Raw genomic sequence first — 22,095 nt, 5'->3', positions numbered from 1 at the left:
GCTCAGGGCACGGGGCTGTGCTGTGCTGTGGCCACATAGCTTTTTTTTTTTTTTTTTTTTTTTTTCCCCCCCCCCAACAGAAATGCTTTATTTTGCCTCAACAAACCAAAACATGACAAGCTGAATGTAGCAAATTCACAGACCAATATTTTATACTTTAGCAAGGCACCCAGTGGCTGCAGGGATAGCCTGGCTGGGGGCCTGCAGTGCCCCGTTGTGCCCTGCAGAGAACTGGTCAAGGGAGGGCCCCTCTCTGAGCTGGATGCAACACGGCTTCCCTGCCATTGCAGAAGAGAGTCAAATGCCTCCAGTTACCTTTCAAATTTTGTTTTCGTAATCTGGTCAAATTAAAATACTGAAGTGCTCTTGCATGCTGATCCATGCCCTTGGCACTCACCTCTCCCTTCTTATTAATCACATTCAGTACGGAAGTGTTTAGATGCCATCAGAAAAGAGCTCCTGTGAGGCAGTGAGTTGTCAGCAGGGGGGAAGCTCTGGGACCCCACGTCATCTAAGAAGCAGCTACAGATGGTGAATTACCATAGGAAACAGAAACGCGTGTGGTCCATGTGGTTCTTGTTACTATGGGCTCTTGTAGAAGTGGCATGAGTGTGAAGGCAGCCCCAGCCTACCGGAGCTGGGGAAAGGATGGTGTGCCTCCTGAGAAGACCTGTGCAAGCTGTGCTAACAGAGACCAGCCCAGAGCTGACAGGGCAGCATGCCCTTAGACAGTCTGAGCTCCTGGGAGCTGATTCAGGAGAGTCCATCCTTCCTCGAATATCAGATTCCTTCATAAGAAAGAAGACACTGCACATAAAAGCAAGAGTTTATGCAGAATGCAAGTATCTAAGTACAACTAAATATGAATGTTTGGTATGTAAGTATCGATACGCTAAGAAGAGTGCTGGTTTCTTTCACAACTCTTCCTTCTAAGGTTAAGTGGTCCTGTTCTTGCAGGGGAGAAGCAGAGAGAGTATCCCATATGACAGACACTATACAATCAAGTTTCTTTCTGTAAAGGTTCTTGATCTAAAAGGATTACCTACAAGCTAGAAGAAAAGCACGTCACTCAGCAGCACAGCAAGCAGTGCCCTGGCTCTAAGTCAGGAAACATCTGACAATTTTGTTCATGGGGAAAAGCCAGTCATCTTTAATAGTTGTAAAGAAAGTGACCGAGGACTTTCCCCAACCCTAGAATTTTGCTGTATGAAGCATGAGTCAGTGTTATCAGAACATTTCACTGCTACAGCTTTTCTTTGTAGACTAGCAGGTCACTCTTGGCAGGGCATGTGCTGTGGTATCTGAGTACAAACTTTCCTCTTTGAGTACCACAAAACGACACAGGATGTCTCCTGATAGCAAAGTTTTGCTTTGGTGCAGTAATCTGAGAAATCTTACTCACAGTTTCTTTACAGGCAAGGAAATGTATTAGACAACAGGTGAAAACTCTGAATTCACTACACAAGACTCCCCTTGGTTATTTCCCAGTAATATCTCACTCCTGGCTTTGCAATGAGACAAACAGAAAGGTTTTATGTCAAGTTTCTAAATACTGTGACAGTATAAAGCTAGCTATTTACTCTTTCACTTCCTGACAGCTTCCCAGATGAGAAACTTGTGGCAGCTCCTGAAGCTAGATAAACCCTGTAAAGAGTTCATAAAGGAACGGTTGTTCATCTTTGTGCTCGAGAGTTCAGAGGTAAACAAATATTTATGAAAGGCAATGTTTACCTACTAGTTTCACAAAATACCATGCATTGCTCATTTCAGATCGCAGAGATGCAATGAAATACTGACTTCATTCATTATTTACGTCTCCTTCCTCACTCTTCCACAGGGTTAAAGTCAACTTATAAATCTTTCCTTGGAAGCATCTGTGCAAGTTCATTTAAAAAAAAAAAGCAGCCCAGAATTGCAAACACCGTTGGTTTAAGATAAAAATTTTCACAAACTCTTAAAGCCCAAATCCCATGCTGATGTAGGTGACCTCAATTACTAGTCCAGAGCCCCACATTTTTGCAGTACACACGTATAACAGGTGTCCTGCTAGAAAGGGACGGAGAAGACCAACAAGGTTCTCAGTGGCTTTTATTCAGGACACACTCTGTGCCCCCAGAGATAAACAACAAAAGCAAAGTCACAGCATGCAGGTAGAAAACACACGGTTCCAGAGCTTTGATGGACATGGTCAAGAGACAAGAAAACAGAAGTTTCGGGGTTGCTGCTGCTAAGCTGATCACCTTGGCTTCTATTTTGTTATCACGATCAGACTCAAACAAACAAAAACAAAAGAACACTTGCTTATTTTTCACTTTAGCCACTGGCTTCTTATTTGTCATACCAAACTCTGAAATTCCTTTTCCAAGTTCAGCGATGAAAATTTAACCACAATAAAGACTTATTTGGCCTAGAGGTTGGATGGTGCATGGGAGCCTTTGGGATAACTGGTACTAGACAAAATTAAACATTTGCAAAATATCAATTTTCCATAAGCAGCAGGTGAGCAAGAGAAACCATCCTAATTACAGCCCAAACTTCTCCCAGTTGGTTTTTGTTTTATTCGCTAACCTTTAATCTCCTTCTTTTCAGGGACCTTTTCTATCATACCTTTTTGTTGGCCTTAGATTTACTTTCCTCTGATTTGTAAGAATTCACTGCCTCCTCTCTTTTTCCTTCTTTCTTTCCTGCACTCCTATAAATACCTGTTAAATAAGCTGTCTCTGCACACCGATCTCCTCAGCGTGCAGAGCTGGGTTTTGCCCATGCTGTGCTCAGGCACTGTTCTGCACTATGAACGGGTGAAGGGAAAGTAGGACGTTAGTTCTTCGCTCACTTGTGATGTGAACTCTCCTGTACAATGCACTGAGGAAAATTTCAGTCGAGCACACTGCAATCATTTTGAGCCTGCAGGCCAAATAGCATCAGAAATGCCTAGAGAAAAAAATGGATGTAACTGGTCTATGAAATATTCTGGGGAGTTCAACAAGAAGCCAGTGGGACAAAGATCCCAAGAGACAAAATAGTCTAAAAAAGAGTTTTAGGGCAGAACCCCCTTTCAGAGATCTAAATATGACAAACAATTTTAATTCTGAAATTTAAAAAACAAAAGAGGACCCTGGAGGAGATGAAGCTGTAAGAGGCACTATATGGAAAAAGTTCCTCCTCTAACAGTCTTAAGAGCTTACAGAGTGGGAAAAGAAAACCCACCAGGAACATATCCTAATTTCTTTCTTACTCTTAGGTTGATTTTCACCATCTAAGAATATGACCAACAGTTCTTAATGGCTCCTAACACGCCCCTTTTTCTGGACAGGTTCCCATCTTCCACAACCATGCCTTAGGCATCATAACCATATGGTCCATCTCACGATGAAAGACATGCCCCAGTTAACCCGACCAATCTTCCTCAGTGATGTTAGCATTCAAGGACACAGTAATTAAAAACTGATGGGAGTAGCAAACAGCAACAATTCTTTGAACATGCACATGCCAGTAAGAAATATGGAACAGTTCCTGATATAGGAAACTTCTTGTGGGGGATATAGAACACTTGAGGCTCTGGCTGTAGCTCTGCCTGTGACCACAAGAAGCCCAACACATCCTCTCTGCAGCTGGGAGAAGGTAGCAGCCTATTCAGTATGTATCAGTTAAAAAGTTCTGCCCATTTAAAAAGGGGTTAGGTTTTGTATGTAGTTTGATAAATACACTTCTACCATGGGCAAGGAAGTTTATGTATGCATTATTGCCCTATTCCATAAAAATGGCTGGACACAGCTCTACAACAGAAGTATATCGCATTTATGTAATTGGGCTGAAACTACCTAAGGGTAGTTTTGTTTTGGGAGCCTACATGCACTGAAAGATGCAGAACAAGTTTCAGGGGGTAGGATTAAATTATTTACTTACTACTTTTTCTCCATCCTCTCACTTGGAAATTGTAAATAAAATTTAAAAAATCCACATTTACTTCAGCAGAAACCCTGTCATGGGTTAGCTATCCTGTTACAGCCAAGAACAAATCAAACTCTTTTGGAAGTCGCATTGTTTGTTATCATACTGCTATTTGAACAAGCTGGGAAAAGCTCCATGGAATCACCCTTTTCAATATGCTTTTTTTTTTTTTTTTTTTTCCTTCTTTTTAAACCACACTGTATCTACTTCATGCCTTCCCAGTCATGTTAATTTGAGAGCAGGCTGCCAGATTCACACTGTCAGCCCAAAACACTCATCAGCATTTGCATCCACTCTGTATCAACATTGCCATGGCTACATTATTATTCCAACTTAACCTTGCTAGCAGCTTATCACAATGCCACGTACCAAAACAAGCCGGGATCCAGTGTACACATCCACCCAAACAAGCTGCCTATCTGACAGCCTATGCTGCAGCTGGTACCCAAGTCAGCTGGGTAATTACAGTAACAGCCTGGGTAAAAAGGTGTGCCAAAGAGCAAAACTCCTAATTAGCAACGCCTCTCAGGGGCCTAATTGATCTTGCCTGGATTTCTGTACTTAGAAGATGCAACAGTCGATGATTCCTTTCCTATTTCTCGTCCGTTCAGACTGTAACTCTCAGACCGTAACTCTCAGTTACAGTCTGTAACTCCCTGCTGCGCTCCCCTTCTAAAAGCTGCCTGGCAGGGTCCTGAGGGCACCAGCACCTCGTGCAGCCTGGAAATCCCTCAGGGACTGCATTGACCAGAAATAAATCAGCTCCGTTCCGCCCAGTTCCTGCTGAGTTTCAGCAGCCTCTTCTTGGCATGAAACTTCTGGACAGAAGCTGCATTTCTTTGGCATCCTCACTCCAGCCATGGCCTCCGTGTCCCTGATTAAAAGAAGGTCAAGTAGCCCACATCTCTTTAATTTTTAATCGCAATTTCATGCTGTTATTTCAGCTGCTGGAGGCAGCGTAGCACAAATCCCGCAGGAGCAGTTCCTCGATACTCTCGTGTAGGCTGGCCTACTTTTCCTTCCTGTCGGGTTACAAATTGCTTATCACGGCCCTGATGTGTGGCGGTGCTGGGGAAGCGTGCCTGTACCCAATCGCATAAATGCTCCACTGTAGCATGTAAAATAGTGCATTTTGATCCTTCTCCAGCTTCTAAAAATAGACAAGATAATCAAGATCTAATTTTTAGCTCTGTGAGCCCAGCTGAGTACAGTGGTATAATGTTAAGGGTAAATGGAACTGATGAACTGCTCAATAAACCTGCAGGTGGGAGGCACGGAGCTGGGGAGGCCAGAGCCCACACAGCTTTGGGGGGATTTGGGACATTTCAAGGGCTGGGGGAGAAATGCGAGAAGGAAGCAGGAAAGGAAAAGCACTGGGCAATTTCATTACCTGCGTGGGTAATTCTAGTGGCCCTCCTGAAACTACTGAAATCGAGCACTTGAGCCCTAAATAACTGCAGGCGGTCTGGCAGCAGCTGTGTGACAAATTCCTGTAAGATCTCCTAAGGAGGACTGTTTTTGTTTTTGTTTTTTAAAATGTAGGTTGGAAAACCCTGGCAGTATACAAAGCACTTTTATTTTGACAAACAAGAGAAGGTTCCTCCAACAAAATACATTGCTCTGAGTCTGATCAGAGAAACTAAAGAGCAAAAAGGATACTTTTAGTTTGTTTGTGCACGGAGGGGTTTCAGTGGCTTTGTTTAGCCTGACCACCTCTTTGTGGCAGACTTTCTCCACACAGTTTCAAAACCACCTGGAATGTGGCTTTATCAACCAGCTTCTACAGGCCTACACAGACCTTTCTCCCAGTTAAAAACAAATCCACCACAACAAAAAATACTTAAGCCCATACTTTTTACTCCAAATAAGGTTTTACGTTTCAGTTTCACAGCCTTCTCATTGAATATATTCAAAGAACACTGTGTTCCCTTATCTTCGATTAACACAGCACAATTCTGCCTGAACAGCAAAGAGAAAAGAGGTGAGGCAGAGCAGGAAATAAATACACAGAAAAAAAGAAAGGGGTAGTTTCAAGTTTATGAACCGGAGGGCAAAGATAACTTCATCCCGTCACATAAGTGCCAAGAAACCCACAGAAACCTATATGCACTGCCTCTTATTTGCCTACTTCTATTACAGAGACTTCGGTATTCCCAAAAGAAATATAACAGTCAGGACTGCTTCACCACCCTCTGACCGAGCAGCGTATTTCTTTGACAAGAGAACAGGACACAGTGCGTGCTGTCATAACATTTCTTTTGCTTATACTGTTCATAATGCCGTAGCCAAGACACACAAGTGGATGGATTTGCATTACAACAAACAACAGGTAAAAAGGGCTAAAGCACAAAGTCATACTTACCTGAAGGATTAAATCAATACGGATGTGACTTCCTCGACAGAAAGGGAGCAAGTTTTAGCTTTCTGTTATTTCACAGCCTCTACCCAAAGTCTGATCCGCCGCCTAACTTGGTTTATCCATGGAGAAACAAGGATGGGAGGAACATTTTGCCATGGCAACTGACAATTCCAGAAAAACCACCCCCAAAACTGTGCTCAGTCAGAAAATCAGCAGATGAAAAGCTTGAAGATAACACCTCAGAAAGAAAAAAAATACATGAGAGAAAACGTCTGTTAAATAGAGGTTCTGTCAAAGAGAAATGTGATGGGCTTTCAAATGGTAAAGCTTCTGAAGGTTGAATAAAACCCTACCTGGGCCCCAGAACAGCAAAATACTCAAAGAGGCAAAGGCAAAGATACCAACAAATACAGATGCACGAGGTAACTTTCCTTCAGAGGCCTGGAATAACACTGGTTGTAGCTTCACCTGTGTCTGAGCGGCAGCAAGAACAGCCATGCCGAGCGGCCACGGCTCTGCCTGCTTGAAGCCCCCCAGCAAACGCAGCCCTGAGAGGTGCCACAGGTTGACTGGAACAATGCCACGTGCGAAGTGAAATCTCTGCTCCCTTGATGATTTACGTTTCTATTACAGGAGGACAGTAGTTCACCTGCAGCAGCACGTGGTTACAGTTTGAAACAGGTAACTGGCAGAATGTGGGCAAAAACACTGACATGAACAAACTCAGCCCAGCTTTCCAGCCCCCCCAAATCTGACCGAGCAGCTCTGCACCGAGATGCTGTGTCACAGCGGCAACAGAAGCTCCAGCAGCGTCTCTCATGTCCCTCCCCAGCACCAGGCAGACTCCTGCCAGCCCCAAAGACAGCAGGATTGCATCTGGAGGGAGCAAAGCCCATCTGCTGGGGCAGTAGGGCAAGAATGAGGTGGGAAAACACTTCTCCCTCCCTGGGAGCTCCTAGATTTCAAAATATTTTCTTGTCCCAGCTCAAGATGAGAAGGTCAAAACCTCTCTTTTTTTGAAAAGAAAATCCAAAGCACACTTTGGGAAAGGAAAGGAATATTTTTGGACTGGGCCAGAGTATTTCACTTTATTTTGTATTATTTAGTGTGTTTTTTACATGACAACCAAGCAGAAACAAGTCCAGGGAAAAGAAATTTACCCTCTGAAGACATCAGTGTGTGATGTTCCACCAAATCACAAAATTCAAGCTGGTTATGAAAGAGAAAATAGTCCTCAAACAATCTTTTCTATGGCTGCTTTTAGAGGAGTCAGCATTTATTTTGTTGGCAGATGCCTACCTTGCCCTGAGTGCACCACTGCTCATTCTCCATGCAGCAGCTCTTCAGGGCAGCCTTTTGTAGTCAGCTTGAGCAGCCAGAGAGGTAGATTATTTTTATGCAGGTGCTCTGTACCAAGGACACTTTGCATGTATGCACAAACATAAAAAATATAAATCAGAATATTGCCAGGTGAAAGCAGGCAATTTCCATGTAAATTAGCACCAAATGGATGCACGTTGCACTTTTCATTGCTCTTGGTAATTGTTCACTGGGTTTCTTGGCAGTTGTAGTTATGTTGCTTTCCGGTGCTTGGAAAAAATAGAAAAAAAAATGAATTGCTGAGAGTGTTGCCCTTAGAGGTTATAATAAACTTCTCAGCAGTGGAGATATTGCATTGCCCATGTATAATCCTATCTCGTCCTACCTAGGAACATGGACTTGTTTCTCTGTGACTGCACGGCTGTGCTTTATGAAGATTTTGGACAGAGCTGAGCTTAGAAGTGTCTTCCAGCAAGGGATTCAGGCAACAGCCTCCCCAGGAGAAAGCCCACAGTGTTAGCCTAACTCTTACCAGGCCTTGAGAAGTCTTTCTCCTGATTTCTGCAGGGGCTGGATCAATCCCTAGTCCCACAGAAGGCATCACCGGAGATGTCAACTCCACTCATTTCCCATGGGATGCAAGAAAAGCAGAGGGGAGGGAGAATCTGGCAGATTTAGGAGCATCAAATAGAAGCCAGACTTCTAGATTAGAAATAAGGGAACCTTCTGCTTCCTTTAGCGTGCCCAAGGGAGACAGTCGAGCCAGAACATCCCCCAGCTGAAGCACTGGGGACATGCACGTCCCGCATTCTGACTGCTGCAGCAGTGAGGATGCAGCCTCTCCCCCAGCTTGAGGAAAGATGTTAAGAATGACTTGTTCGTAATCACAGCGTGGGTCCCACGGTGACAGCAGGACAGAAGAGCCCACCAGCAGCTTGGAAAGGGAAGCAATTTGCAAACATACGCTGTGCTGATTGCTGCGTAGCACAAACACCCCGAGAGTCCCAAGCGCGGGGAGGGAAGGCTTCACACGCGAGGCAGACACCGAGCAGTGACAATGCCAAAAACACAATGGGAGCCAAGAATGACAGCGTGGGGTGGTAGAGAAAACTGCAGGCTGATAAGAAACAGAAAAAAAAAAAAAAAAAAAAAAAAAGCTTCAATTTGTTGTGTTTAATATTGCTTCTCCTGACTGCCTAGGCTGTGTTTTTCTCTTTGGTATCTGTTGGAAAGGTATTTTCAACTTAACATCTTAGCTGCTGTTTCTGTTAAGGTGGGAGATCTGATGTCCTTCGCCCAAATTCTGCTTCAGCCTCCAGAAAGAGCAGTGAGTACAGCAAGGGTACACGGATCCGGTGTGATCCATGTGGGGAGTTTTCTTGGGGGCTCAGCCACACCAAGTCTGCACCAAAGACAAAAAAATCAACAGTCAAGCTCTGGAGGATGTGTGGTGCTCTCTGTAGCAAAAATCTGTTTTAATTTGTGGTGTCAGGTTAGCACTATGCCTTTACTCATTTTCATGGCGGACACTGCCCTAAACATGGCAGACCCGGCTTCTGGGAAACTAGAAGTGATAAAGCAGCTTTTTCTTGGGCTCGGGTAAGATTTGATGTCTTTGCTTATTCCTCTCTTCTAAGTGACCCAGAAGGGTTTGTTCACCAGCAAACTAACATCGCTGCGGCTACCAACGTGCCTGGTGAAAGAGATGTCCTCAATAGGCAAAAAAAAAAAAAGGGAGAGTTTTGCTTAAGATGCAAACAGCAAGAAGACCAAGGACTGCAAGTTTGAGTTCAGTAAAATATTCAACACTTTCCTGGGCTCTGCTTTGCAATGAATATAAGAGAGAGCACGGATATAATAAGCGCAATTCCATGCTGACCCAGTGACCTATGCTAATGGCCCGTCACCTTTCCTTAGTCCTGCGGCGTCTCCGAGTGCTATATCCTTCCTCAGCCTCAAGAAAAACCCATGTGGATCACTGCCTTTTCCAGTGCAGAAACATCTCTCTGTCCTGACATAGGTGTTAGCAGATCTCCTCAAGCAACTGGTGGGAAAAAAACTTTTTTTTTGGAAGCCAGTGGGGGACTCCTAATTGCTGCTGAAAATATTTTCAAAGCAGCAGATCAGCTAGTAGTCCCCGCTCCATCCCAGAGGCAAACACAGTTTATTTGTCATGTTTCAACAATTTTTCTGCTGTTCATACAGTGTAATTAATCACTTGGCAGGCAGGCGAACACACACAGGACTGAAAAGGCAGCTCATTCTTTGACACACAGCAATCATCCTGCACCTTGTTAAACAGCAGACTCCCTCTTATTTACAGATGACAGCAGCAAAAAAAAAGAAAAAAAAGGAAAAAAAGGGAAAACTGCAACTACTCAATACTGCACCAATGAATAAGAAACAAACAGCCTTGTTTAAATCAGGGATCCTGCTACTATTGGAGCTTACAACAGGCTCTTCCACTGGCTTTGCATGTACATTTGGACATTGATTCCAGATGAAGAGGCATTTTCTCCTATATAAAAACACATAGCCTGTCTCTTCACTCAGGTACTCTGCTACCTGGAGTCACTGGTGGAGGCTCTAAGACTAAGACCTTTCATTCAACCTCCTCTCCTGTCACCTACCCAGGTGACCTTGATTCAGGCTCCATTCGGGTCTCAACAGCCAGAATATGCCAGGAGAAGTGCTGAAAAGTCCATATCCTGGTGCAGATTCCCTTTTCCCCAAACTTCAGACACCTGGACCCAGGCAACTGCTTCTCCGACCCGTAACACGAGTCTTGGCCAGGGAGGCGTGGATGCAGCCAGCCTAATTCCTTTCGGTCCTGTGGCCGGTGCTCGCAGCTGGCTGGGTGCCCAGCAGGGCCCTGAGCCAACCAGTCACAAACGCTAGGCGCTAGGCACGGGCACTTTGCTTTGTCTGAGCTGGCTGAATCTGGGTCTGGGTTTTCACACAGATACTTCAGCTGTGGACTTTGCTGGTTAGCATCTCCTAAAGGCCAGCCAGGGCTCTGCAGTGCCACCAGAAACTTGCTGCAGAGCAAATCCTGCACAGTGGGCTAGGGAGGCTTTTGGCTCCCTTCAAACCGGAGCCAAAACTACACTTGAGGGCACAGCAGCCAGCACTGGGAAAGGAATTTGGGGTGGATAAATTGGCTTCTGTCATGTTTGCAACATTTCTATTCTCTCTCTAAAGAGACAGAAATTATACCAACCACTTATACTGCCTCAAAGAGAGCACGTTACAGACTGAAACACCAAATCCACAGACCCTGAATTCATAGCCAGGGGTTGCAGGTTTGTTCACAGCTCTGGGAGCGGAGAGGCTCTACAGCTAACGTGTGCCGCTTGTTGCAGAAGAGACCTGCTTCTCCTGCAGTATTTATAACGCTGTTCTTAACATCACAGAGTACTTGGAGCAGCAGCTTCAAAAGCTTCTCCTGCATAGTGTCAGAACTTCAAGGTATTGGCACAGGGTTGGCTGGTGGAGGATGAGCAGGGACCTGAGCATTTTGTTTCAAGCCTGACACGAGTTTCCTAACTGCCATCCCATCCCAAGTTTCTTTGGACCAACTCTCCCTGTGTGCACTAACATTTTTTCAGCCTGATTCAGTGCTGACGAAACTCAGTGAGAGATTTCTGACTGATCCGATGGTCCTGTAGTAATTAAGCGCTGCTCTTTCTTTCTGTACATCATGCCCTGACAGACCTGAGCTCAAAGGACGAGTTATCTGTTTGCCTGACACAGCATACTGACAATCTCTCATTAGAGACCATTAGAAGCCTTCCACAGAATGGTCTTTGCATTTTAAATTGCATAGGCTTTTTTTTTTTTTTTATTCTGACATTAAAAGGTTATCAGTTTTTGTTCTTGGTTACTGTGAAGAAGAAAGTAAAAGCAGACCATTTAGAAAACATTAAATGAAATGCCCCAACCTCCTGGTAGCTGGTTGGGGCATTTCATTTAAATTAAATTACAATTAATTTAAATCAATTACATCTAGTTGGTTGCAATTAAAGGCTTGAGTTTTGGCAGTTTCTTCTTCCCTGTCTCAAAACACACAAACAGCTTGATCAGTTCAGCACCTCACCGTGGCTCCTGCCTTTACCTCATCACACTTCTTGGCATTATCTTCACCCCTCCAGGCTCCTGCTTCATTTTGGGCTTTTAAAAGCTCCAATCCAGGGAGTAGGCACATGGGAGAGGAAGCCAAAGTGAAAGCAGGGGGAAGGGAAGATAATGTGAGACAAGGACAAGTCTTCTTTTCCTTTTCTCTCCCAAATCACAAGCACCTGAAAGTTATACAGCTATGCAAAGGGTATCCTGGGATGAAAATCAGATTAACAGGCAACTAACTGCTGGTTGTGCCACTGGGAGCTGCACATAAGCTTGACTACATCACCAGGAATTCACACTCAGAAAGGTCTGGGAAATGCAAAGTGAACTTGCACACGTTCAGTATGTGCTTCCCTGGGAGCAGTTATCACTCAAATCCCCGCAGGCCTCTGAAGTTCTCCTCTATTTCACCAGAATGAAAACTGCAACTTTCTTCCCCAGAGGAGAGGATCCTTAAAGCAAGCACAGAGCCGGTTCTCAGCGTTTTCCCGGTCTTTAACTGACATCTAGTGAAGAGTTTCTGAACTGCGCCTGAACGACCGACCTGGAAACTAAATCAGATGAGACCGGCCTCTGTGGAAGGCAGAGCTGTGCAGGGGAGCGACAGCTTAAAGCGTGGGGTGTACCAAAATGTGCACTGCTTCCCGTCCTCTCCCCACTGCCTATGGGCAGGCAGGGAGCAGCCTGTTTGTGCTCAGAGGCCACCAAATACCGCATTGGCCCAGTGAACAGAGCTGCTGGACTGCACTGGAGGCACCCGCTGCACGGCCCATACAGGGTGGCTGGGGGCACCAGAAGCCTACCCTGGAGCAACCAGTAAAGTTCCCACCCCAGCACTGCCAGATCAACTCCTTCCGAGCAGGCAGGGTTGCTCGGTGCCCCTTTCCTCTCCCAAGGGCACAAAGTTAGAACGGGAACAGGAACCCACCGGCTGGCTGCTCTCAGGACCAGCAGGGCTCTTCTGGCTGCTGGGTGGCAGGACTGGCACGCTTTGCAGCCCCCTCACGGTTCACCTTCCAGCCCCTTCTCTGCAGTATATCTTTGGCTGACAGCAGGTTTGAAACCTGGCCCCACAGGAATAAAGACCCAACGACCACATCCCCTGCCTTTAGAGTCAGACGGAGCCAGCAGCATCTGCACAGGGAGACACCGAGTGTTTGCAGAGAGCCTGCTTTCCATTTTATAGCCTCTATCATCTCTTGCAAAACAGAGGTTGGTTTATGATGTCTATTCAGGTTACCAAGCAACAGCATTGTGGGCATCTATGTCACCAGTTACAAAACAATTGGGTTTGGGGAATGAGCGGAGTGTTAGCGCTGTCAGCCCTCCCCTGCCCAGGTACTGAAAGCAGCCTGCCACTTCCATCAAGCAGAAAGAGCCACCAAGCCCAGACAACTCTTCCCTATTCAAAAAGTTAATGTCCGAATTCTGCCCTTTTGTTTGCAGCCTTAGAAGGCTGCTCCTATCTTATGACAGACAACATCTGCCTTGAGCTGAAGGAAGCGTCTGTGTACCTTCTGCACAAACAGTGGGAACGTTTGGGTATCACCACAAAGTGATGGGGACGGGCAGAGCAGGGACAGGCTCTGTGGCACTCACACCTCTCACCATGTGCTTCTGCAGCTAAGATGAGGAGCTGGTCCCAGGTATTCACGAGGAGTGCAAAGAAAATGGTAAAGCAGGATCTTGGTGGGGCCGAGTGGCGAGTGCTTTCCCTACGCACGCAGCGGAAGGGCTCCCTGCCTCCAAGCAGCTCCAGCTCCATCCCTAAATAAAACTCTTTGCCAGTCCATGCCTGAGCTCCTGCAGCTCACACCTAAAATGTGGCCCAGCATTACAAAGAAGCCGTAGCTCAACTCTTCAGCTGATTACAGGTTCAACCCTCCTGCAGGTAGGCCTGCTTGGAGGAAGCTGTCACCCCAGGACTTGGCCACAAACACCCAACTACAGCACTGCCTGCAGCCCGGTGGTTACCACACCTTTAACCCAGGTGCCAGCAAGGTACACCTTGAGCTCAGGCTCATCACTTGGCCTCGATTATAAATCTCTGCCACGCTGACTCACTAAAATTTCCATCACACCAGGTCTTTGTTCTTCCTAGGCATCTCCCCACCACGAGTCCACTCTCTAATCATCGTGAAACTCTTTTTTGTCATCGAAAGATGCAACTAGAGCTGTCAGAGCTCCCAGGCTCAGCTCCCAGCCCCACCAAGCCACAATTGCTCTCACTGCCCCCTCCTTGGTACCAGTTCACACAAGGGTGTCTGAAGCCACCTTCTGCTAGAAGCCTCCAGTATGGAGGCCTAAAATTGCTAAGAGCACCTTCCCTGTTCTGCCTTCCTTTTGGGCATTCTCAGCCCAGGGCTTTTCACCGGCCCCTCCTTGACTAACCACCTCATCCACACATTCACAGATCTTTTTTCCCCTACAGGTGCTCTCAGAGGAACACAGATAGCAGCCTTTCCCAGTATGCTTATCACTCGCCTATCCTCACTGTATGAGGATTGTTTTCACACTTTGTCACCTGGGAAGCTACAATACTTTACATCCAAATTTCACAATGACTTGCAAGTCTCCTAACACCACTGGCATCTGAGTGCACAATGCTAACTGCGCCTTTAATCATAAAATGCACATGGGTGGAGGTGACTAAAACCAAAGTAAAATGAAGGAGAGACAAAGAGATGCTTAAAGGAAGTGTAACATTGTCCTGCCTGTTGTTGCAGACACTGTCAAATTATGGACAAGGACGTGAACCTTTAATAGCTTGAAAAATTGGATCTGGATATATCATACCCACCAGCCAAAATACTATTGAGGTATTTTTGTTTCTGCTTCCCAACTGCTGCTCAATTCCTATTTATTATCTGCAGAAGGTCTCTGAGGACTTGTTCACCTACAAAGTTTGACTGATTTAATTAGATCCCAATCATTGTTTTCCAATTATGTGGTGCCAGCAAGCTTATATGTGATGGCTTCACAGACAAGAGAATACCAAGGCTTGTAAGAGCAGTGCTAACCAAGTCCTAAATTCTCTCTCATCAGCTGACAGATAGCTTGTGTTAAGTACAGCTTAAACCGGTACGGAAGGCTTGCTAACAGTCATGAATCTAGGAAGCAAGAGCCAACAGGCCAAGTGAAACAACAGCATTTATAACAACCCAACCACACATTACCCCAGAGATGTTCTCAGCCCAGTAAGATGAGACAGAACCGATGCTTCTCTTACCTGGTAATAGTAGTCAACATACTGTGGCTCATAGTGCCGAGGCCCAGAGTTTTCAGGAGACAGGACATCTTTCAGTAACTCTTCACAGCCTGGCAAACAGAAACAAAAGCAAATGGTCAGGCCAAGAGCTTGTCTCCCAGAGATTGCATGGACAACAGAGGAAGAAACAGAGTTGTAGCTGGCCTGCATGCACAAAACCTTGAAAGACAGCTCCAGAATATGTTTAAATAGTTGTAACAAAGCTCTGCCTTCAGAGTTGTGCAGGGCACATATTCAGTATGTGACACTTAATAGCTGCCATTACACTAATGCTGGCACAGCATGGCTACTCTGAGCTGCAATGAAACCAACAGCTGCGCATTGCCTGGCTTGGGAAGCTGTCCTGCAGGACAGAGACCACCCCCACCCAACCCCAACCTCTGGACTCACAGGCCTGGCATTAGCCAGTGTCTGCTTGACAGCAGCATCAGCACGGCTGCTTCTGATTCCCTCTGGCCTAAGAACAGGCTGGGCAATACCCAAATGTCACATATTCCCCTTCAAAAAGAGCTCTGTCACGGAGCATACAGCATTTGGCAAGCAAATGTTCACGTGCTGCAGTCAGATCTTCAGCCTCTGTTTGCTTTTGTTAACAACCACACTAACAGCTGGAAAAATCAATGTCCATGTTTCCCCCAGTCCTTGTCTCATCTCAAAACCGGAGACAAATATAGAAACACTCAAATCACCAAATGTCTCATTTCCCATTAATTACCAGTGACTGCACTTGGCATGTTGAGCTGCAGAGGCAGTGATATCAGGCCAGGTTATTTCAGAACAACCAGCTTACAGCCTTGGGCCTGAACTGCACGAAACCTCAGCATGCGTACGTTTGGAAGCAGCAATTAGCCAGCAGTATTCCTCTTTTCCATCCCATCACTAATGCAATACATTTGCCCGTGACACAACACACTGATACTCATGAGGCAGGCGAGTCAGAGAAACCAGAATAATGCAATGAAGTGTGAAATGTAAGGATTTATCCTGTTAGCTGCCCTTCTCTCTTGCTTAAAAAAAAAAAAAAAAAAAAAGAAATAACATCTCTAGGGTTGAAGATACCTTGTGGTTATGGAGGGGAGAGCCTTATAAAAGAAGTGAGCATTTAACATGGAAGGTGACCGGATGGAGGATGCCTAACATGGCAGAGGCACCACCAGGTGGATGAAGCAAGTAACGTGGTGTGCATTTTTTTTTTTTTACTTTTCTGGAGAAGTCAGCAAGCAAGAATTGTGTTACTGTCACTTCCCAAAGAGGAGCTCACATGGGAATAACAATCCAAAGACATTATTTACCTTCTGAAAAGAGGCAATATATTAAATGTTTTTGCCTTGAGACAGCATCTTTCTACATAACTTGCCTTGCCTGCGGCTGTCACATTTCCAACTTGCCCATTTCCTTCTCCTGGCTTTAGCGTTATGTTTGTCAGCCTGTACTTGACTAAGGGTACTTTCTAGTCCTCTTACAGAGAATTAAATTTACTATTTGTACCTTTTGACATTTATAACAAAAATGTATTACTCATCAAACTACCTCATGCCAGCACCCACTGTGAGAGTCTTTACATGTACGGACTGCTTACCCTGCTAAATGCTCTCTGCGTGACATGGAGCACGTACTCGTTAAAGTGAGTTATCTCCAGCAAAAAGGAAAATAAATGCCAAGTGCTACACAGCAATGGATGTAGATTTGTGTAATGAAGGAGACGTGTTTACACAGTTCTAAAAAATCCCAGCTATATCTTCAGCCATAATGTTAAGCCTTATTTTCCAATTTCAGCTGTACTAACAGTGCTTCTAGCTAAAGACTTCTAAGCAGTCAGCCTTTACTTAAGCCTGTTAGATAAATGTATAACCTTCCCCAGCCTTTTTCTTTGGTGGGCGAAAGTCACAAAGGCTGTGGGTTTTCAAAGGTGCGAGAGGGATTTAACTACCAAAACCAAGGCGCATAATAAACCGCTCAAATCTGGAGTTTAGCTGCAAGGTCCTCTGTGTCCCCTCTTTGCTGCCCAGTTCTCACCTGAGATTTTTCCTGATCACAGTTATTCATTTTCCTTGACCATTAAGCTCCATCTCTTCATGATAGCCCTTGACCATTTAAAGTCAAACCTATAATTTACTCAGTGAAAACATGGGAGAAAAAGCACTGTCTCCTCCATACCAAACCTACTTGGGGCAGCCCTAACCACTTCTTCATGAGAGCCACCTGGCACAGGCTTTTGTGTCCTGGTCCAGAACCGCAGAAGCCAATCAAGCATTTGAGCCATTTCCAGAACATCACCAGGCACTTAATCCAATTTGTTTACTGAGCTGAAGAGCTCCATTTGGCAAACGGAGCCAAATCTTCCTTTTATTAAGATCACAGACACAATTTCCATTGACGCTCACAGACTCAGGACAGATCAGGTTTATCTGAGACCATCTCCTCCCGCAGAGGTGACTTTCTGTTGGGAAGACGTTTGAGGGTGCAGCAACCAGCATCCCCTGTGGAAGAGGTTTGCTGAGTACGATTAACATGCTGGCATGGCAGCTTGGATCTCCTCATCCTGCTGGGAAGACTTGCATGTTATTACACCCGGCAAAAAGAGAAGAGGAAAAGAAACTGCTGAGAGGCCATTCCCCTTTGGGGTTACTCAAACACACCACTGCCACCTTGCAGTCAGCTGGACCTGATCCTACATCTGGCAAACCAATGGAAAGATGCCCACTGGCTGCAAGAAGCTTAGGATCGTGCCACCATTTTCACTCCGCTTAAGAACTATTTTTAAGGAATAAATGCTTTGTTGCTCGTTTTCCATATCAACACACAAACTGTCATCCCTTAGCCCTGGAGGGCTGTGGTGCTGGTCTTTCCCCTGGGCCCAGCCCCTACCACCAGGGCGGTGGGGTTTTGGCACACAGTAAAAGCATCGCCTTTCTTGCCCAGTGTTTTTCTGCAACACTGCTAATATATCTCACCTTTCATTTCCCTTATCTGAAGGATGGTTTGAATTTTGCAAGTACTCCAAGAGGTTTACACAAGGAGCATAACATAAGAAGGGGACTCTATTAACCGGCAGTGTCTCAAATACTGTTCACATGTCTTCTTATTACCCAAATATATTTTGGCTTGCAGCCTGGGAAATGCCAGGGAGCTAAATGAAAATGTCACAGTCCAGAAAGGAAACAGGAAAAAAAAAATAAATCAAGGTTTACTCTGGCACATCTCAGCGTGGAAACATTAAGGCGTTGGACAGCAGCTTGTACAGGGAGCTGTCTGGTCTGGCACACAGGGTGCTATCTGCCAGTATCTCACTTGAGGAGATTTTTGCCCAGGCTTGCAGAACTGCCACAATTGGTATTTCAAGCCATGCAGCAGTATGCACCCAAGGCTAGAGTCTGTCCATAAATAACCCACTGCAAATACATGAACGAACACTTCTTGGTACTTTAAGGACCTCCTGCAGTGGGCTGTCCCGTTGTTGCTATAATTTCATTTTCCAGGAAACAGTAAAACTGAAAGCCACTTCTAAGGCTGTTTAGAGATATTTCTTTTGAATGCCTACTTGGATCACAAGACTTTAATGTGCTCAGTGTTCTCTCACCCTTGCTATGGCTGGGAATTTCTCCTCATGCACATTTCTGGGCAGCATTTGGCAAGGAGACCCAGCTCCACTGCAGTCAGTGAGGCAGGGAATGGAAGTGAAGAGCTAACCCAAGGGTGGTTTCAAGTCCTTCTGCATTTTCTACAGCTGTGCAAAAGGATGACCTCTGTGGAGAACACTGCTGAAGGGCTGTGCATTGTATAAATCACTGGGCAGGGTGACAGAGATCAGGAGCAACCTCATATCTGGAGGAGGAACTCAGTTACCAAACCGCAGGAGTGTGGTGAGGCTGCTGAGGTTTCTTTGGCTAGAGACACGTAGAGAGCCAGCACAGAGCCAGCTGCTCTCCTGCCCCTCCAAAGACTGCGTGACACAGCACTGTGTGTCACTTCTCATGCACCAAAGCACCAGGTCACTCTCTAATCTGGTTCTGCCAAAATTACTGAAGTTAAAAAAATAAAAAATAAAATAAAAAAATCCTAAGTATTCCACATGCAGAAGTGCACAGTTCCTTTGCCCAGAACTGGACTGGGGAACAACCTGCGATCTGGGAATTATCTGCAGGGGCAAACCAAAGTAAAAAGACAACTGCCTTGGCTCTGGTAAGACAAAGATACTGTAGAAAAGAATTCTAATTAGCATCATAACCATTACACCATTTATCCTCTCCTTTTGTGAAAACACAAGTATGTCTGGAAAATACCAAACTAATGCTAATAATCTCTTAAAAGGCAGTGCTGGCTGTCCCAGAGGCAGGACAGGCTCATCTTTAGCCCTAAGCAAAGATGATGAAAGTGTTTTCCAAGTCACTGAAGGGGAAGACGTGAACCTTTAACATTTTCTGTTTGCTCAGGATGCCAGACATGACTTCCCTTACCGCATATTTTTAGGTATTTACCTTCAGTTTCGTTTAAAAAAATGCTTTTCACACTCTAGCAGACAGTTAATTTGCAAACAGACACTCTGGCTGCAAATAAGCACAACTGCAGCGAAGTGGTTTTCCTGCAAACGTTCCAAGAAGGAGAATTAACCCATGCTGTGTCAGGCGATTTTCACAGGCAATTAAACAACTTTAATACTATAGGAAATCAAATCTGGCTACCTAATTGAATGGAGTTGCTTCCTGGCACTTTTCCTAAGACCAATAGCTTTTTTACTTCATCTACCCTTGGATCTTTAATGGTGTTTTAGACCCGTTTATGGTTTCAGGCTATATTTAGCAAAATTTAGTTGAGTCTTAGCAAACTCTGACGTACTTTTAAGAGCAACCATGTTCAGTTCATTAAGAGTTTTAGCCTGACTCACAAAAGAAGGGCTCAGTTCTTCACATTTACCATGACAGTCTTATACCTAGAGCCAGCCCAAGTACTGCTCCTGTTTATAAGGCGTCCTTACTAGAACGCACAGACTCATCAAATCCTCTCCAGCCACGGTATGTTGCGAAGTTTGAGATCTACAGCTCTAAGCCTAAATGGGCTCATCAAGACTTTGATGTTTTCTGATGTGCTTTACTGAATTCTTGTCCTACCACAGCTCTCCTGGTCTTAGGAATTGGTATACACTGCATATACTGGTGTCCAGCAAATAAAAGTAAACTGCTCTCGCATGAATGAAACATACCCCTCTCAAAGTCTCTACTGAATCTTTGGGGCAAAGCTGATGCAATCCTGTTCTCAGCTATGGGGCTGCAAATTAAGTTAAAAGAGATAATCAAAAGTCAGCACTGGTTCTGTGGAAAATGTTTGTTTGGAGCAGCTAAATGAAAATATAAAAGTAAATTAAAAAAAAAAAAGTCACCTTTGAAACGGAAGGCCAGAAATATTCGGCTTTGGAAAACTCTCTTTTGAAAAAACATCAAATTTCCTACTACATTATTTTCACAGTACTGGTAACCTGCCACAGTGGGAGCTAAAAGAACACCCAACCTCACTTGTTTAGCATTTCTTTGAAGCTTTGTGCAAATTGTATTTTTGGAATTTTCATCAAAATTGCTAGGACCTTATGGAGAAAATAACTACTTTTTACAACAGATAAAAAAAAAAAAAACACGACAACTTTTATTCACATTTTACGCTCTCATCTGTGTGAGCTGCAAGACCATGGTCAGCAGGGGGAGCTCGCTCTTTATTTGTCAGGGTTTGGTGGGTTTTTGTTTGGTGTTTTGTAAGTGAAGTGTCAAAGTGGAGAGACTACTGTGAAGAAAACAGAAATCTTAAAATAGAAGGAACAGATCAAACTTAATTGGAGCCTGCTAAACAGCCCAAGAGCCTGGTCCTGCAAACACCTACCAGGCTGTAGAGCACATTAGAAATAATAGTTTCACTCAAACCCTCAAGTATTACAAGTGGCAGAAAATATTTACCGGATCGTTACAGTAAGTCCAGTACAGCAAAAATAGAAATGGACTCCACTGAGCAAACAGTAATGGATCGCACGCTGACCCTGCTGAAATCAATGGGAATTCAGCCTCCAGGTGACATTCTGGCTGCTCTCAAAGTCCCTGCACAGTGCCACTTCATAGACTGTTCTGGCTTTGATACAGCTGCTAGGTAAGAGGGTACAGGTGTTACGTCATGAAATTGCTCTCCAGACTGATGGATGCAGTTACTAGAAATAAAGGCATGCAGTGAGCAGGTAGCAAAGGCAGCTGCGGCAGGAGCAAAATCTTCCTATTCTGGTATTCCAGTGAAATTACGGCAAAGCTGTAAATTTGATTTGATGGCAAGCCTGGCCCTGGCTCTGGCAGAGCCTAATTGCATGGTGAAAGCAACCCAGACAGCAGGGGCCTCAGCTCAAAAACTGAGGCAAAGTGCTTTAATCCACGAAGGACAAGCAAAAAGAAGCAAAGCTTTCCATAAACAGCACCTCTGCCTGTGTAGTGTTCCTCCTCCCCAGAGACACAGTGGGAATGAGTTCCTCCAACACGCTTCTGCCCTCTAACGTTGATATTCTGTAAAAGTCCTCTCCATCACTTCCAAAGGTCCCTGCTGTCAGCTAGACTCCTCAGCACATCCTTCCTCATGGGACCTGCTATTCAGCAGCTGAAGATTGTCTCTTCCAGGCCAGAGTCCCAGCAACCTTGGCAGAGGTACATGACTCATACATCACGAGGTTCATCCAGCTCAGAAGCACTGAGGAGGAGGCAAGGTTGATGTCCACTTGTCAAGGGCCATGGCACTTTTCATTTTACCACATAACAGTGCACAATGCCCTGGCTTATGGAGAAGAGAGGCCAAACTGCAGATTTTAGATGCAGTGTGTGAAGTTCTCCTTTCAGTGAGAGCTGCTACCACCCAGTTACAGAGCAGACATTGAATGTTCCAGTGTTTGGGATTTTTTCAGGCTCCAACATTTAGCTGTTGGCTAAGATCCATACCTGGATCCAAACGGGTTAAACCACCATCATCAGAGGTGACTTCTTTACCACTGAGATATGAATCTGTTCTAGATGCTTCAAGCCTGATGTTTTAAACACAAATTCAAGATACATTGAAC

At 45.0% G+C, this 22,095-nt stretch overlaps 1 protein-coding gene across 3 annotated transcripts in view; it reads right to left on the bottom strand.

Annotated features, from left to right (window-relative positions):
* RAB11FIP4 (RAB11 family interacting protein 4) overlaps positions 1 to 22,095 on the bottom strand; it is a 124,262-nt gene that overhangs the window by 60,236 nt on the left and 41,931 nt on the right. For 2 of the 3 annotated variants that reach the window (XM_035342079.1, XM_035342078.1), the window contains exon 3: positions 14,982 to 15,070. In XM_035342079.1, the coding sequence (XP_035197970.1) occupies positions 14,982 to 15,070 (89 nt within the window). Of the gene's footprint in view, positions 1 to 6,313; positions 6,444 to 14,981; positions 15,071 to 22,095 lie in introns of those variants that run through there. The other variant, XM_035342084.1, reaches the window with a different exon arrangement.

This window comes from Oxyura jamaicensis, chromosome 18, assembly GCF_011077185.1.
Source record: "Oxyura jamaicensis isolate SHBP4307 breed ruddy duck chromosome 18, BPBGC_Ojam_1.0, whole genome shotgun sequence".
Lineage (NCBI taxonomy): Eukaryota > Metazoa > Chordata > Aves > Anseriformes > Anatidae > Oxyura > Oxyura jamaicensis.
Note: the sequence above shows the minus strand (reverse complement) of the source record. Positions and strands in the feature narration are given on the sequence as shown.